This window comes from Aspergillus wentii (assembly GCF_001890725.1).
Source record: "Aspergillus wentii DTO 134E9 unplaced genomic scaffold ASPWEscaffold_2, whole genome shotgun sequence".
Taxonomy (NCBI): domain Eukaryota; kingdom Fungi; phylum Ascomycota; class Eurotiomycetes; order Eurotiales; family Aspergillaceae; genus Aspergillus; species Aspergillus wentii.
In genome coordinates, this window is record NW_024467833.1 from 755,367 (window position 1) to 771,879 (window position 16,513).

A 16,513-nucleotide genomic window follows, 5' to 3' on the forward strand; every position below is an offset into this window, starting at 1 on the left:
CCATCACTTTACACTCATGATCGACAACCCTGAACCCTTAATTCCACCATCTCATCATCCTAACCTCATCACAATCTCATCTAACCTCATCCAGTATCATCTCCTTGATTTCTCCGTCGTCTTCCAACTTTCCACCTCGCCATCACGCTCAGTCTCCGAAACGGCGGCTCCACATGTCTCGGGCGCATTCCTATATCGGGTTTCTTCACTCTGCAGGTTTCACTCGGCTTGCACCGCCACTATCACTGAACCAGGTTAACATGTTTTTCGCCTTTAGCACTCGGGCACGCCGGAGTTGAAAATTTTTTGACCTTTCATTTGATGTATCCAAGACATTGTTTGAGGTGTCTATATTTATCTACAATTTATACAGCAATGACATCAGTATATCGGCTACAGTCTTAGAAACTCCCCACCAACGCCAAATCCCTTGAACTCCTCCCCACCCAAACCCCAAATTCTCCATCAGGCATCACCCAATTCTGCTCGCGGACGCTCCAGTAGCTCAGATCTTTCCGTCTCAGCGCCATCCGCACCTCCTGCCGTTTCCCCGGTTCCAGCGCCACCTTGGAAAAGTCGCGTAGCACCCGAACGGGGAATTCGATCTCTTCTACCACGGGCGGAGGCGCCGGCTGGTTCTTGTCCGCTTTTGCTGGTTTGTGCGGGTGAGTTACCTCGGTGACGTTGGGTGGGAAGGAGAGATAGAGCTGCACGACTTCTTGTCCGGCACGAGCACCCGTGTTGGTTACGGTCACTTTGACCTCGGCGATTTCTTCGTAGAGAGATGGGTTGCCGCCGGCGCCGCCTCCGGCTGGTGATGGTGCTTGACGTAGTTTGTAGTCTTTGGGGTAGTATTGATAGTGGCCTGGCTTGGTGCCCTGCAAAGTAGGCAAGTATGGGTAGATGTACTTGTTCACGGCGTTAAAGTCCGGGGGAAATAGCACCGACTCGTTCGGCGCTGTGGTGTCGTACTCAGGGGGAAACACTGGATCCACTGGTCGCGCTGATGGCAGACGCGATTTCCATCGTAGGGTGGAAATCTTCAAGCCAGACAGCGCAAACTTCGTGTACGATAGTCCATAGCCAAACTCGAATCGCGGCGTGATGTTGTATCGGTCAAAATATCGATAGTCAATGTATAGTCCTTCCTTAAAGTCGACCTGCGGAACTGGCGCATTCGGTTCATACAGAACCTGTGCACTCGGGCCATAATCCTCGATGCACTTTCCAATCGTATACGGCAGACGACCACTGGCATCGACATCGCCGAATAGCACGTCCACCAAGGCGTGGCCACTCTCCTGCCCAGGCAGGTTGGCCAGCACAACTGCATCCACACCTGGCAGATCAATCCACGGTTCCATCACCACCGGCCCGACGGCATGGATCACAACCACTGTCTTTCCATTCCCGTTCCCACAGTGGCTAGCCACTGTTTTGATCAGGCTATCACCACCCTTTTGTAAGAAGAGATGCTGGCGATCACCGTGGTTCCCGCCTTCACTGATATATCCTTCGCCCGAGTCCGCATTCGCAAACACCAGACATAGATCCTTGTCCTCTGCATCCACAGGCATGACTCCGTTGCGCAGATAAGGGGAGAATTCTACATTCTCGCCTTCCCAAGCCTCCGCCAAAGCATCTACCGGACTTACCAAGTACGGGAATTCGACAGTACCGCTACCCCAGCCCGACGCCAGGGTGCCCGCGTTACATCCTTTATCGGGACACGAGTTGGGTCCGCCGGCTGGACTGGCATCATCACCATAAACACCCACTCGGTATACGCCTCCTGGCTTGGATCCCTTTCGAGATAGGGGAAGCACATCGTCCACGTTCTTCAGCAGCACTGTACCTTCAGCGGCAACCCGCCGGGCGGTGACTGAATGGTCTTGATCTCCAGATCCTTGGGCGTTGATATAGCGGTTCACTTCACCGTAGGTGCTGTTTTCATTTTTATCGCTTCCATGATGCCACCAGCCAATCTGATCGTTGGTCCAAGAGGAAAAGTTGGGCACCTTTTCCTCCCATTTATCCTGTCCAAGTTGATACCAAGCAGCCACGATACGACTAACCATATCGTTCAATCGCTCAATAGGAATCGTCGTATTGAGAACGGCCTTGGTGAGCTCACCACCCCATAGGGAGACACCATTTGCCCAACGCAAACCATCCCCGGGCATACTCATATCCAACCCACCGAGAGCACTGTTGACTCCAGACCGCTGAGCCTGCCAGTCAGACTGCACGAATCCCTGAAACCCAAGTTCATCCTTGAGAAGGCCGTTGAGCAATTTGCTGTTCTCGCACGAATAACTATTGTTCACCATTTGGTACGCGCACATGATACTCGCGACATCCGCCCGGATACTCTCTGCGAATGGCCACACAAACACCTCATGCAACGAGCGATCGTCAATGTTTGACGACAAGGCAGACTCCAAGCCCCATTCATACGGCTTTCGGAAGTGCTCCTGCTCGTTCATCACATAGTGTTTCGCCGTTGCCATAACTCCATTGCTCTGGATACCCCTGATGGTCTCCGCGGCAGCAATTCCCTGCAATACAGGATCCGAACCAAAACTCTCCCAGTTGCGACCACCCGCGGGGTTCATTCCCAGCGCGCCAATCGACGGACCCAAGAGTACATTGACACCTTTCAATCGTGCCTCTCGTCCCAGCGCGTTTCCCCGCTCGCGGATGAGAGTCCGATTCCATGTAGCGCCTGTCGTGATACCAGCAGGGAAAGCAGTTATGTGATCCGCGTATCGCAGACCCTGAGGTCCGTCTTGCAAGCAGAGCGAAGGGAATTTGACGTGCTCAGCAGAACCTGCCCATCATCAGTATACATAAATCAACACAATAGCCATGTCTGCATACCCGTATTTCCAACACAGAGTCCCATCTGCCAGCCCGTTCCAGTGGTGATGTTGATCTTCTCAATGAGCGTCATATTCTCAACCATATGTCGCGCCTTGCCATAACTATCCGCCCAATGCTGCAAAGATCCTCCACGAGGGGTCGGAAACCACGAGGCAGAATCAACCATGTGCTAATTATTTCGTCAGCCATACCAGTCCCCCTTGCACCAGCCGTGCAGAACTCACATATTTCGGCTTCTTCGTCGATCGATACCTCGCCATCCCCAAAAACCCAATCACCAGCAATATCAATCCCATACTGACGGCGACCAGCGCCGGGCAGAAATATCTCGAAGACCGATACCCCCGCCACCCTTTCAACCGATCGCGCTCTAGATACGACCGTCGTCGCTCCCGGCGTCGGCGGCGTGTATATCCCTCACTCTCACTATCAAAGTCGTCATCATCCTCGACATCAAAATCATGCTTCGATGCAGAGAGCAGCTCCAGCTCTGCCTCGGCGATACTGTCTAAATATGACTCGATATTCCCATCGTCAGGGACGGCGGGGACGTAGGCGGCGGAGTTGTTCGCGGCGGAACCAGCGCCGCGGGGGTCGACGCGACGTAGTTTGATGGTTTCATCGGAGGAGTAACTGTCTGAATCATCATCGTAGGTATTTCGTTCTTCTTCAGGGATGGACTCTTGTAGAGGAGCGTAGCGCTTGCCGCTGCTCTTCCTGGTGGAGCTGCCATCGTCGGACTTAAGATGGTCGCGGAAACTGCCCGGGGCGGTCGGAGGCATCTTATCTTCCAGTGACGTTCATGTAGCAGCCACCAATATGATGTAGAAGATGAGGGAATTGAGATGAATGATTGCGAATTGGAGAAAATCGAGGAGACATTCTCCTGATGAAATTGAACAGACGTCAAACGAAATACGAAATGAAGATCGATCCTGGAGAATGGTGGTAGGTGGCCAATCCGCGGACGGGAAGCATCAACAATGGAGAAAGAGGTGAAGATCGTCAGGGTGGATGACGAGTCATTCGAAGCTTGTCTGGTTCGCTTGATGCAATGAGATGGGAATATTTTATTTTGATGATATTTAAATGGGCTGAAAAACGATACAAAGTCTAGTGGAATTATCACCAACAAATGCGGAGCTATCTATAGCACCAAGTCTACAAATATATATCACTGAATCTGAGCTTCAACTTCCCGGTGGCGAGCCGTTTGACCACGGAAAGATCGTCGCCCACGAACCACCCAATCAATGCAGATAATTACCACTACGACGCCATACACGGCTGAGACGTAATTCATGTCTATCACTCGATCAGATTCATGATCATCATCAGAATAAAAGCGGGAGGAAGACAACATACCACCTGCAGTCACAGGATAAACCGAAGGAAACGAATAAATCACTAGGCAAAATAACGTCCAACCCAGAACGACAAAATTGCATGCCAATCCAACTTTTCCCAGCCAGAACGGGCCGTGTTTGATGTTATTGCGGCCTCGCCAGAGCAGGCACACGATCGGGACGACATACGAGGTGTACAGCAGCACAATACAGGCTGTGACCATGCTGTTGAAGGCAGTCGATGAGCCTAGATATAACAAGCCCAGCAAACCTACAATAAAACAACTGACGCTGTGGGCGTTCAACGGTACGTCGAGGGTTGGGTGAACAGTGGCTAGGAAGTTGGAGAATGGAAGACCACGGTCCCGGGCAAATGACCAGCAGAGACGAGACTGCCAGGTATGACAGGCGATCTGGCAACCAATGCCGGTGACTAGGATCAGGCTTTCCAGGACTATCGCTCCAGCCTTGTTTTTCAAAGCCTGGTAGTACAGCGCCAGGATGGGGACTTGGGTGGAAGTATTGATGATGTCGTCGAGGTTGTTGACGCTGAAGAACATGGCCATACAGTAGAACCAGGATGTCAGGAATCCGATCAAGACGGTACACATGATCGCAATGGGAATGTTGCGTTCGGGATGGACCACTTCCTCAGCCAAATGGGTGGCCGAGTCGAGACAGGCAAAGACCCAGTTGGGGTTGATGAGACCGATGAGGAAGGCAATGCCATCTGAAGGCCAACCGGTGGAATTAACGAAATTGGTAAAGACAAACTTGGCCGTTGCGTGCGTTGGGGCAGCTGCAGGGACAGTAATGAGAATGACGACGAAGGCTATCAGAGAGATGTACAGAGTCGTGGTGGCCACTTTGGGGAGTAGCTTTCCGATGCAGTTGAATAGGAACGAGAAGAAGTTGATAACCTGGTATGCCACCACCACATGCCAGGGTTCGATGACACTGTCGAATTAGTTTGGTGTATAACATATATTTCACATGAAACATACAAGTCTGGATGCGACAACTGCCACATCCCTACACCTGCAGAGCCCAAGCTCAAGGCGACACTGGCACAGGTGAAGATAGCCCCAGCCCACGCTAGCCACCCAGTCAAATATGAAGCAAAACTGGCATACTGTCTCGGGGCCAACTCGCTGGCCCAGAAATACTGTCCTCCAGAATTAGGCATGGCGCTGGCGAGCTCAGACAGCGTTGCTCCCACACAGGTAGAGACAAACGCGATCCATGGAATGCCGTACATGGTCAAGACAGTTCCTCCTGAATTGATGCCTGTGATGAGGGAGGCAGAGATGCCAAACCACGAGTTCGCCAGAGAAAAGGCAACGCCCAGCAGTGAGATGACGGAAAAGTTGCGCTCCATATCCTGTGTATAGCCCATCTCTGCCAGTTTGGCAGCATCTGCGTCCAGATCGCCATGGTCGCTTGATTTGTTGGTGATTCTGTCGGTATCCTCCATTGTTGCCGAGCAGGCTATAAGTCAAAGCCGCAGGGGGTTGTCGCAAGGGATCACGAAGCGGTAAAATCAACGAGGCGCTTTCTGGGAAACCAGCGAAGATGGTTGCATAGGGCTGGGATAACTATCGAAAAGGTGTCGCTTCGGAGAAAGAAAAGGTCGTACGAAAAAGTTGGGAGCCTAGGAAGAGAAGAGTCAGAATAAAAAAGAATACTCGAAGAAAAGTGAGTGAATGCATGCCGGGGATGCATGGCACGCGACAGGCAACCCAATCAGAACAGGTGGACGATCGTCTCGTGTTGAAGTCAGAAGGATGGAAGATGAGGGGAAGAAAGGGAGAAGAGGGGTTGCATCGACGATCAGGCTGGCTCTTATCAAGCAGACATTCAAATAAGAGAGGTTGAGATAAATCCTGTCGATATCTGTTGTTTTTGCGTGGAAATACGCATTTATTCTATATACAGTCTATCTTGATAACCTTCGCCTATGGCAGCAACTCTTGTATACAACAAATATAGAATTGCAACCATGGGACAAAGAAACAGTTCCTTGGAAATATCAACTCAAAGTTAATCAGATAACTGACTGCATCGTGATGGTTACATATATAAGTAAAATGAAAATACAACATAGCATCGACCCCTCATCTCCTCTTACAGGCTCTACATAACAGCCAAACGAAGGACCGATTTACTGTATAAAATGCGAGGAGGAGTTCGAACACGAGATGGAATATTAGTTCGCCTTGAGAGATGTCGAAGAATGGAAGAACCAGGGGAGTTCAGTGACCTGCACCACCGCCGATTTTCAATGAGTATATTTCACGACTCCGTGGGTATGGGGGGCCTTCTTTCGAGCGAGTGAGTTCTTCTTTTTGAAGCTACGAATCAAGTTAACATTCCCAGTCATTCCCAATGAAAAGGATAAAAAAGACATGCAACTCACCGGAGTTGGCTAGGCTCTATTCACAGAACCAACAAATACATCAGCGAAGACATTGGGTCTCGTCCCCTGGGATAAAACAACCGTCTCTGTCGGAAGACATCACCAAACACCTTCTATAAACACCCTAGTCTACGATGGTCCGACTCGTCCCATCGCCAGGCCACCACGTCGTTGGCGTAAACCACAGGGATATTTGCTTCACGAGCGCTGCTGGGACTTGGTTCAACGTACGATAGGACGGCCTCTGGTGGAAGGGCACTTGGATCTGTTCGTCGGAGCCTCCCGTCAGGTCTGGGATGAGATTGATTGGGACTCGAATCTTACCTGTGGGAAATCAGAACAATTCTGGTATCGAGCTGCATTGGAAAATATACCCATTGACGAGTTTTGTCGCGATCCTGCTAAATATATCCAGCAAGAGATGTACGGGGCAAATACCCACCACAGAGTAGAAGATCTCTATTTCGAACTCGAAGATTTACTGAGAACATCCCATGGACTGCGAAACAGAAGATGAATTCTGAATGTTGTGAAACTGATTCAAGGAAATTTTGGTGAATTTATCGAGGAACGCACAGAAGTTGGAGATTGAGAAAATAATTCTTGGACGCAATCACTCCATATAAGGAGACAATGGATAAAAATGACGGAGACTTGATCGAAGAATAAGCCATTCATTCTATGATATCTATCTACTAGTTGAGCATCTATACTGATAGGAAAACATTCATTAGATCCCCTGAGACAACAAAAAGAAAATAAACCAGTCGTCTATCAAATCCATGGCCAACAATCCAAAGTCATAACGCTCATGATGCATACAAACCAAGACATAAAGAAAACTTTTTAGGCCTCGTCATCGGTGTCCGGCGGGTGGGGAGTGCCCTTGGGCGAGTTCAGCCATTCGATGTGACGGAGACGACGACGGGTCTCACGCTCCTTCAACTGAGCGCGAGTCATCTTCTTCTTCTTCTTGGCCTTGAACTTGAGCTCACCCTGGTCCTCTGCACCAGAGTTGGCTGCCGATGCCGCAGCACTGGCCGCAGCGCTTGTCACCGCCGAGCTGGCTGCCGTGCTGCCCGCCTGCGGGGAGTTGGTAGCGCTGTCTTCAAATCGGTCCAGGGACACCGCAGCGTTGGTACGGCTGACCACCTTTCCGTCGGCAACGTGCAGCTGCTCAGGGCAGAGCGCACCCACGAACTCTTCGTTGTGAGAAATCATGACCACACCACCCTTGAAGTCACGGATGGCCACGGCCAAACCACCCAGCGAGTCACGGTCCAAGAAGTTAGTCGGCTCGTCCAGCACCAGCAAGTGGGGGTTGTTCCACATGGCTCCCGCCAGCACAACCTTGACTTTCTGTCCACCAGACAATCCGGAGATCTCGTTGTGGTTGGCGATCTCAGGGTCCAGACCAACGTCCTCGAAGTGCTTGGAGATCTCCTTGGGGTCGAGGTTACGGAATCCAAGACCCTCTCGGGAAGCCTCGTGGTCATCGAATTCCTGGACCATCTTGAAGAATCCAAGCTCGAGCAAGGTTTCACGCGAGATCATTGTGTTGTGCTTAGGAAGCAAGCCGACCCATTTACTGTGCTTATGTTAGCCTCTGTTGTGAAAAATCAGAAATACTAGAATACTTACACTTCGTACTGGAAGGACTTCTTCCACTTTTGACGACCAATGAGAGTTTCGATACGTCGTGCGCCTCTGCCATCACCGAGATCGACCGGCTTGGCCAACTGAGCCTTGTCCTCTTCGGTGAGGACACGGGTCTGCTTCATGAACACCTCACGGTCATCTCCGTTGGCGTAACGCCACTGCAGGTACTGGCTGGGGGTCTTCTCCAAGTGCAACTCCACGTGCTCCAGGGCGTGCTGCTTGATGTATCCAATACGCAGGTTGGGGTGCTTCTCCACCTTTCCGCCCTGGGGAATGGTTTCGCCAGTAAGCATCTTGATGAATGTCGACTTTCCGGCTCCGTTACCACCGATGATGGCCACACGCGAAGAGAGGGTCAGCGACAGAGAGGCACCGGTCAACGAAGGCTTGCTGGCTCCAGGGTAGGTGTAAGAGCAGTTGGTCATGCGGAGAATCGAGCGAGTCATCGACTTGATACCGGCCAAGATACCCGGAGGAGGGAACTTGAATTGCACGTTTGAGGCAGACAGAGTGTAATAACTCTTACCCTCTGGCTTGACCTTGACGAAGCTACATAATGTTAATAAATGTTCATCGGATGGGCTTCTTGATAGAAAGACTTACTCTGCGAGGTTTCCCTTGTAGCAAACCAGCTTCTTCTGCTCGTAATGGTAGATGTCGGTGCAAACCTCGTCCAAGAAACCAGAGTCGTGACTGACAATCAAACTAGTGATATCAGTGTGCTTCTTCAGGTACTCCTGGAGCCACTTGACGTTGGCAACATCCAGGTGGTTGGTCGGTTCGTCCAGAAGCAGCACATCCGCCTTCATCAGCATGGCACGGGCAAGGGCTAGCTTCATCTTCCATCCACCGGACAGAGATCCAACGGGCTGTGACTGGCGACCTTCTGGTCCATCAGTGAAACCGAATTCGAGCAGAACGCTCTTGATGTGCTCTTCGCCTGCTTCAGCAATCTTTGGGTCCTTGGAGACGTATTCGGCGATAGTCAGATCGGCATCTTCGCCCTGGTTGTGCTCCACAAAGCAAGTCCGGACTTCACTTTGCGGCGGGAAGCCCTCCAACTTATCACTTGCGATACTGCGCATGAGAGTGGACTTGCCCGCTCCGTTACGACCGCACAGACCATAACGGTGGCCCTTCAGAAGACGAAGGTTGGTGTGGGACAGCAGAAGCATACCACCATACGCGAGGGAAAAGTTGGCGTTGACGATCTCGACTTCATTGGGGTCATCCGGGATCGGCTTGCCAAACTTTCGGTGGTCCTCCTCGATGAAGTGGGCTTGCACCTCGTTGGCGACCGCATCTTGCGCATCGTCCTTGAGGAACCCACGGAGGTAAGGGCTGATGCAAGCGGGAATGCGATCATGCATCCGGACGTTAACATCCTCACGAACCATCTCCGCGATGTAGTTCTTACCCAAAGCGTAGACAGTAACGTCCTGGGTGGCGATAGGACCTCCGTGTGCCTGGATCTTCTCTTCCAACACGCTGAGGACCTCTTCGGGGGAAACCTTCGCGACAGATCCAGCGGCAATGTGGCTGTCGCCCATGGCCTTCTCAACGACGGCCAGCGCAGCGGTAGCCATTTCACGAACCTCAGGGAGAGAGGCACGGTCCTTAACATTCTGGACACCGGGCTGGAGTTTGGGCAAGAAGGTACGGGCTTCGGCGGGGTCGTGAACGAGCTTAGTCAAGTTCTCGACGACGACGACGGTCTGACGAAGAGTCTCCTGCGGGGTGTTGGGAGAGTTGAGCGAGCGCTCCAGCAGAGGAGTGAGCAGGGCCAGAACAGGGGATGTGACGATGGCAACGAAGGTGGTCTGGGACAAAGCGTGGATGGCCTGCTGCAGGGTCTTCTCCGACGGCTGCTCCATAGTCTTGATAAGGAGAGGGATTCGAGGGGCAACATCGTCGTTGGACAGAAGAGTGGTCAAGGCGTTCATAGCCTTGATGGCCTGCTTGGAGACTTCGTTCTTGAGGTCGTGCATACCATTCTCGACAAGGGGAATGAGATCCTTGAGGGTCTTGCCCATGGCTTCACGCAGGACATCCTTCGAGTTTTCTTCCTCCAGTGTGCCGGTGCCCATCTGCGCCTTAACTGCCATCTTTTCGATGAGAGCGTAGGCACCGACAAAGCCCTGCCACTTACCAGTGCTCTTGTTGAGGTAGCTGGAGATGCAGGGGAGGAGAGCGTTGGCCATGGACTCGGGCTTCAGGCAGGCGAAGAGAGCGTCGATCGCATACTGGCCAGCTTCGCGCACCACGGCGCCCTTGTCGGCCAGCGAGTCCAGCGCAAGGTTGAGAACACCGCCATCCTGCAGCAAAAAAACAACTTCACTGAGCGGATGTTCTCTGGGGAATCGCTCGAAGAGAGCGCCAAGGATCAACATGGCACTCTCACGTTTGGCCCCATTTTTCTTGTCCAGCGCAGCCTTCTTGACCTCTGGAAGAATGTTATATTGTTGGAAACCATGCACACCAACGCTCTGGATGAGCATGTTGGTCAAAGCGTAGGCGCCATCGAGGGACTGCTGGGACTGTTCGGCTGTGAAGATACTGTTGAAAACGGAGGCAACTTCCTCGGCGGTGGGAGGCACCGACGACGGTGTTTTGGAAACGGCAGTAGGCATGGCAGGCGATTCCGAGTGTGGCATCTTCTAGCAAACGCTGTAGAGTGGAGAGTTGTAATGATTTTTTTGTTCGTTGTCTGAACAAAAAGCGAATACCTTCGTTCGCGAAGGCGATGGCGGGGAAATGTCCCTAGCCTTTAGCAAAGAAAAAAGGGCCCCGATAAGCTGAAAAGGGCGTAACTTGGGATGAAAATCGAGATAGAAAGGATATATAGCGTAAATACAACGGGGTCCCTCCCTCTAGGACAGTCCGTGAAAATGCAAAGGAATATAATACAAGGAAGAAAGGAGAGAGGAAACACAATCTCTCAAGAATAAAAAGCGATAAGGCATCCAGGAGGCCCACATTTCGATTATTTTTTTCTTCGCGAAAGAAATTTCTGCCTGAGGCGATCGATCGTGGCCAATCAAAGCTCACCGCTTTCCCATGAGTCTTGGCAGCTTATTCTTTTTTCTTATTGGCTGGTACTGTGGCTGACATATTTTCCTAGAATAGTTTAGCTTCTTCATATTGATGCCTCATGTGGCTGTGCTTTTATAAGGCACTACATCACATGGCCAGGCATTCAGGCCTCAACTACGTCATCATCACAAGCACAAGAGCATCTGACAAAAACATCGATATCAACAAGGCCAATGGAATTATTATACGATTATACATCTTGGATCAATGGCCTCGAAACCCTTTTCGATACGTATATAATGACAAGGATATCACTACGCAGCAAGACTGAAATTCTGGCGGTCAATAGTTGCTGCACGCCAGCTCAACAGAATACCCGAACCCCTCATGTGATAACCGACAGTAAGCAGCAGAGCAACAGCTGCATCCCCTTTGTTATTCCCATAGACAATGTGAATAGTAGTTATTAAATGTAAAGGATATCAAGGAAATAATATAGAGTCTCATCTCATAATACATTTACATCAACACTAGCAACCATCGTGGTTGTTATACAACTCAACCGCATCTCCGCATGCAGCCGTGGGTTGCCTCGGTTCACCCCCTGTCCTCCGCGGGCAACCGGCCTAAAGCCAACAGCAGCAGCAGTTGATAACTCCATCTTCCTGCAGAAAAGGGTGCATTGTTCTATCTCGTCTCTCGTATCTCTTATTCATCCGTTCTCCTCCTTCTTCCTCGTTGCTCTGTCTATCTCCCCGCAGCTTCAAGTGATCGTGCTTTCTCTCCTCTTTCTCCTCTCTTTCCCCGCACTTCTACCCCAGTAAAATGGCGTTCACAATGAGAACCTCCCGCCATGCGTCCAAGCTGGCTCAGGTACGGCGCTGATCCGGTGCTCATCGAGCATCCATATCCGATCTTTCAATTGATCTAACATAAATCCAGACCTCTCGTCCTTTTATCTCCTCCACCCGCCGATATGCCACAGCGGAACCCGACCTCAAAACCGCCCTGAAGGAGGTCATCCCCGCCAAACGCGAATTGCTCAAGCAGGTCAAGGCACAGAGTGATGAGGTGATTGGCGAGGTCAAGGTCGGAAATGTCATTGGTGGCATGCGTGGTCTCAAGGGCATGCTCTGGGAGGGCTCCGTCCTCGACCCAGATGAGGGTATTCGTTTCCACGGCAAGACCATCAAGGACTGCCAAAAGGAGCTCCCCAAGGGTACCTCGGGTACTGAGATGCTTCCCGAAGCCATGTTCTGGCTGCTCCTCACTGGCCAGGTCCCCTCGACCACCCAGGTCCGCGCTTTCTCGCGTGAATTGGCCGAGAAATCCCACCTCCCTCAGTACATCCTCGACTTGATCAAGTCGTTCCCTCGCTCCATGCACCCCATGACCCAGCTGTCCATCGCTGTGGCCGCCCTCAACACCGAGTCCAAGTTCGCTCAGGCCTACGAGAAGGGCCTCAACAAGGCCGAGTACTGGGAGCCCACCTTCGACGACAGCATCTCGCTGCTCGCCAAGATCCCCCGTGTCGCGGCTTTGGTTTTCCGTCCCGACGAAATCGACGCCGTGGGCACTCAGCGTCTCGACGCCGCCCAGGACTGGTCCTACAACTTCGCCGAGCTGCTCGGCAAGGGCGGCGAGCAGAACCAGGACTTCCACGACCTCCTCCGTCTCTACCTCGCTCTGCACGGTGACCACGAGGGCGGTAACGTCTCCGCCCACGCTACCCACCTCGTTGGCAGTGCCCTCAGTGACCCCTTCCTGAGCTACAGCGCCGGTCTGCTCGGTCTGGCCGGTCCCTTGCATGGTCTCGCTGCCCAGGAAGTCCTGCGCTGGATCCTCGCCATGCAGGAGAAGATTGGTACCAAGTTCACTGACGAAGACGTCCGCAACTATCTCTGGAACACCCTGAACTCCGGCCGTGTCGTCCCCGGATACGGCCATGGCGTCCTGCGTAAGCCTGATCCTCGCTTCCAGGCCCTCATGGACTTCGCCTCCACCAGACCCGACGTCCTCGCCAACCCCGTCTTCCAGCTCGTCAAGAAGAACTCCGAGATTGCCCCCGTTGTCCTCACCGAGCACGGAAAGGTATGAAATACCCTAAATCCCAATAATAGCCGTGCAAAAAGCTAACCTGGCATAATTAGACCAAGAACCCTCACCCCAACGTCGACGCCGCATCCGGTGTCCTCTTCCACCACTACGGCTTCCAGAAGCCCCTCTACTACACCGTCACCTTCGGTGTTAGTCGAGCCCTTGGACCCCTGGTGCAGCTCATCTGGGACCGTGCCTTGGGTCTCCCCATTGAGCGACCCAAGAGCATTAACTTGCTTGGCTTGAAGAAATAAACGATTGGTGTATGAGACTGGATCCGTATGACCGAAACGAAACGAAGCCGTGTTTTTGTTATTGTTGAATCAACTGTAATAGTGCCATCTGGGATAGATATAAGTGAATAAAAATTAGACTGATTCTGGGGTCACAAGTAGATACAACACGTACCTTAGTTTGTAAGGCGCACATATAGTATATACTAAAAATTGGATCGATCAGTCATTGCATAATTGCTTGCATTATTCGTTAACTCGGTATTATATTTGTAAACAGTTGAAATACCATGCATAACCCAATCCAATCAAACCCCATCCCATCTCTTCATTTCTGACAGAGAAGTATAGAAAACGATTGGATGATAATAATAAAAACCCGAAATTCGTACACGTATATATATCAACCCTAAACACCATGTCTCTCAATCGTAACCTCGGTCTTGGTGTGAATCGCAAACGGATCAGTTCCCATATCCGACCTTTCCACGGTTTCCGGCAGGATGTGTTCCTCGGACGCGGTGTCCCCGTTCGCAGGTTCGTTATCACTCCGCTGCGCCATGGACATGATGGTAGTGGTATGGTTTGTCTTATCGTATGGACGGTCGCCGACGTCTTCGAGATCGTATGCGAGGTCTTGGGAGTTGAGTTGGCTGGTGTTTCTCTTGCGGGTAGAGGGAGCGGTGGTATTGCGTTTGCCGCTTGTTTCGAGGCGATAGCTTTGGCCGTAGCTTTGGCCGTAGCGGTTTTTGCGGTATGAATTGAGGTTGGAGGAGAAGGCTTTGAAGAGGGGGCCGTAGGTTGGGACGCAGGTTACGATGACCTAATAGAAATGTGTTAGTTATATGCTATTTGTGATGCTAGGGAGGGGGCAAAAACGAACACCAAGACTGATTTCAATGACGGACCAAATGACAATTGGTTCACTGTCAGTGTAGGTTTGGAGTTTCTTGATGGTGAAAACACGAATGATTTGGATAATGGTCACGAAGAAACCGAGAGCGAAAAGGATAATGAGAGCAATCTGATGGGGGGATTAGTCTTGTCGGTATATGGTGTCAGATCGAGTATACCTTTTGCTTTCGGTGGAGTTTCAATTTCCATAATACAGGGAGAGGAAGGGCGATGATAATAAGATCAAAGCCGAGACTGGAACCGGCCAATCCTACAGAAGGTCAGTATGATATCGATTTTCCAATATATTCAAGCCAACACATACCATAGTATGATTTCACGGTATTGATACACGTGCCAGGGATAGACAAATCCCACTGTTTAGCAACCTACAAAGCCATTAGCATGTATTAACTTGAATCAGTCCATCGAACATACCGGATTGCAAGCGAACAAAAGTAGAAACGTAAAGATCACTTGGTTACACACGACTAACACGATGACGCCAAGGATGACATTCTTGTATGCCTGCACAAAGCCACCGATGCGAAGGTACGAGGTCAAAAGAGCGACTTTGAAACCCAGCAGGGCTAGGACATAGACCGGTCCACCTGCATATTGAACCTGTAAGATGGTCAGATCATCTGCACCCCGTGTGTATGTATGCGTGTGTATGCAACGAACATGACTGAAAGGAACGACATTTTCGGTAGGAAAATATTTGAAATTAAGCCCGAGTCCCCATCGCGTTTCTGTCAAGGTTCAGCGTCATGTATATTGAACATCGCCATTGCAGATAACTCACGGGCAACGGAAATTCCTGCATATGCCACACTCAAGACCGCACTGAACATTGCGGCGTAGTCATCAAACCATGGTGTTCTCTTGGTGTGCAATCGCACGTAGAAACGAAGTATGACGGCGAGACAGGCAACAATGGAAAAAGTGAGTGAGACGCCAATCACTTGCGGGATATGACTGTGAGGATCGGGAGTCTTCAAATTATAAACCCAACCCATGATTGACTATAGAAAAAGAAGGAGGGGCAATGGGAGCATTTCACAGCTCCCAGGGAAGGTGTTGTATACAACTATGAAGAGAGCGTATACATAGGTAGGAAGCGCCAAAACCCGGGGCCAAAAGTCGAGACCGGGGCTTGTTCTTCTACCTTGGAGTCCAGAGCCACTTGCTTTTTGTGATGCAATTTTTTTTTCATTCCTTCCTCCCTTCAGCCTGGGCGTTCGCGCCAAAACCTAATATATTAAATCCAGATGGGCGACCCCACCGTGGTGACCGCTGCTACTCCTACCATAGTACCATTATGCACGAAACAAGGATGGAGGATTCCTGGGACATAAGCCAAACTCTCGGGATTCTCACTAGACTAGGGACCCCCGACTGGCGACGAACACTGTGATGGGTTGAAAGAAACCCAAGCATCCACCTGTTGTCGATAAATGTGGACACTTGGAGAAGAATCCGTTGTGGCCACGGATAGGAACGGAGAAATAGACGCAGGCACAAGTGGATTCCCAGGCCATGCGGCCAAGATAGCCATGACCGTAGTCATTTCCTACAATCGAACCCAATTGAGCCCGACAATCATGAAAGACAAAAATCAAAGTGATAACGATTTTGATTCCAATCTGGGAAAACCCTCCATTGGGAATTGGACCAGACAAATCAAATTCACGTCAAATGGCGGAGTGATTCGATTTGCATGGCGGTCCGCATTGTGCATATGCATGACGAATTTGGACCAACTATTGGTATGGACTAGCCGATCGTTTATGACTGCAGGTGGGAGCGGAGGGGTTTTTTTTTCCCTTTTCCCTTTTTCGCCCCTCTCGTTTCGCTTTGGGTTCTTTTTTTAATGTGTCGCTATCGAAGCAAAGACGTCACCGCTTCTTGCTATCGTGCTATCGTGACACGGTGACGATGATCAATAGTGC

General features: G+C 51.0%; 5 protein-coding genes across 5 annotated transcripts; 1 reads left to right on the plus strand and 4 right to left on the minus strand.

Annotated features, from left to right (window-relative positions):
• Window positions 1-265: 265 nt before the first annotated feature.
• Window positions 266-3,780, minus strand: ASPWEDRAFT_35955 (beta-glucosidase). Its single transcript, XM_040834340.1, has 3 exons — window positions 3,108-3,780; window positions 2,881-3,052; window positions 266-2,830 (listed from the first exon to the last, which is right to left on the minus strand). The coding sequence occupies exons 1-3, from the start codon at window positions 3,663-3,665 to the stop codon at window positions 402-404; spliced, it is 3,159 nt and encodes a 1,052-aa protein (XP_040692017.1). The 5' UTR covers window positions 3,666-3,780; the 3' UTR covers window positions 266-401.
• A 100-nt stretch (window positions 3,781-3,880) lies between these two features.
• Window positions 3,881-6,046, minus strand: ASPWEDRAFT_35956 (uncharacterized protein). The gene is made up of 3 exons (XM_040834341.1): window positions 5,234-6,046; window positions 4,249-5,186; window positions 3,881-4,188 (listed from the first exon to the last, which is right to left on the minus strand). Exons 1-3 carry the CDS (start codon window positions 5,701-5,703, stop codon window positions 4,058-4,060), a joined length of 1,539 nt encoding a protein of 512 aa, XP_040692018.1. The 5' UTR covers window positions 5,704-6,046; the 3' UTR covers window positions 3,881-4,057.
• A 1,180-nt stretch (window positions 6,047-7,226) lies between these two features.
• Window positions 7,227-11,272, minus strand: ASPWEDRAFT_35957 (putative mRNA-nucleus export ATPase (Elf1)). Its single transcript, XM_040834342.1, has 3 exons — window positions 8,908-11,272; window positions 8,287-8,853; window positions 7,227-8,233 (listed from the first exon to the last, which is right to left on the minus strand). The coding sequence occupies exons 1-3, from the start codon at window positions 10,956-10,958 to the stop codon at window positions 7,492-7,494; spliced, it is 3,360 nt and encodes a 1,119-aa protein (XP_040692019.1). The 5' UTR covers window positions 10,959-11,272; the 3' UTR covers window positions 7,227-7,491.
• A 653-nt stretch (window positions 11,273-11,925) lies between these two features.
• mcsA (putative citrate synthase Cit1) lies at window positions 11,926-13,891 on the plus strand. The gene is made up of 3 exons (XM_040834343.1): window positions 11,926-12,210; window positions 12,280-13,428; window positions 13,488-13,891. The coding sequence occupies exons 1-3, from the start codon at window positions 12,163-12,165 to the stop codon at window positions 13,686-13,688; spliced, it is 1,398 nt and encodes a 465-aa protein (XP_040692020.1). The 5' UTR covers window positions 11,926-12,162; the 3' UTR covers window positions 13,689-13,891.
• Window positions 13,892-14,076: 185 nt separating this feature from the next.
• ASPWEDRAFT_105046 (putative integral membrane protein (Pth11)) lies at window positions 14,077-15,580 on the minus strand (the record flags this gene model as incomplete). Its single annotated transcript, XM_040827691.1, has 7 exons — window positions 14,077-14,490; window positions 14,551-14,691; window positions 14,741-14,832; window positions 14,887-14,950; window positions 15,000-15,185; window positions 15,246-15,313; window positions 15,367-15,580. 7 exons carry the CDS (start codon window positions 15,578-15,580, stop codon window positions 14,077-14,079), a joined length of 1,179 nt encoding a protein of 392 aa, XP_040692021.1.
• Between the last annotated feature and the right edge of the window lie 933 nt (window positions 15,581-16,513).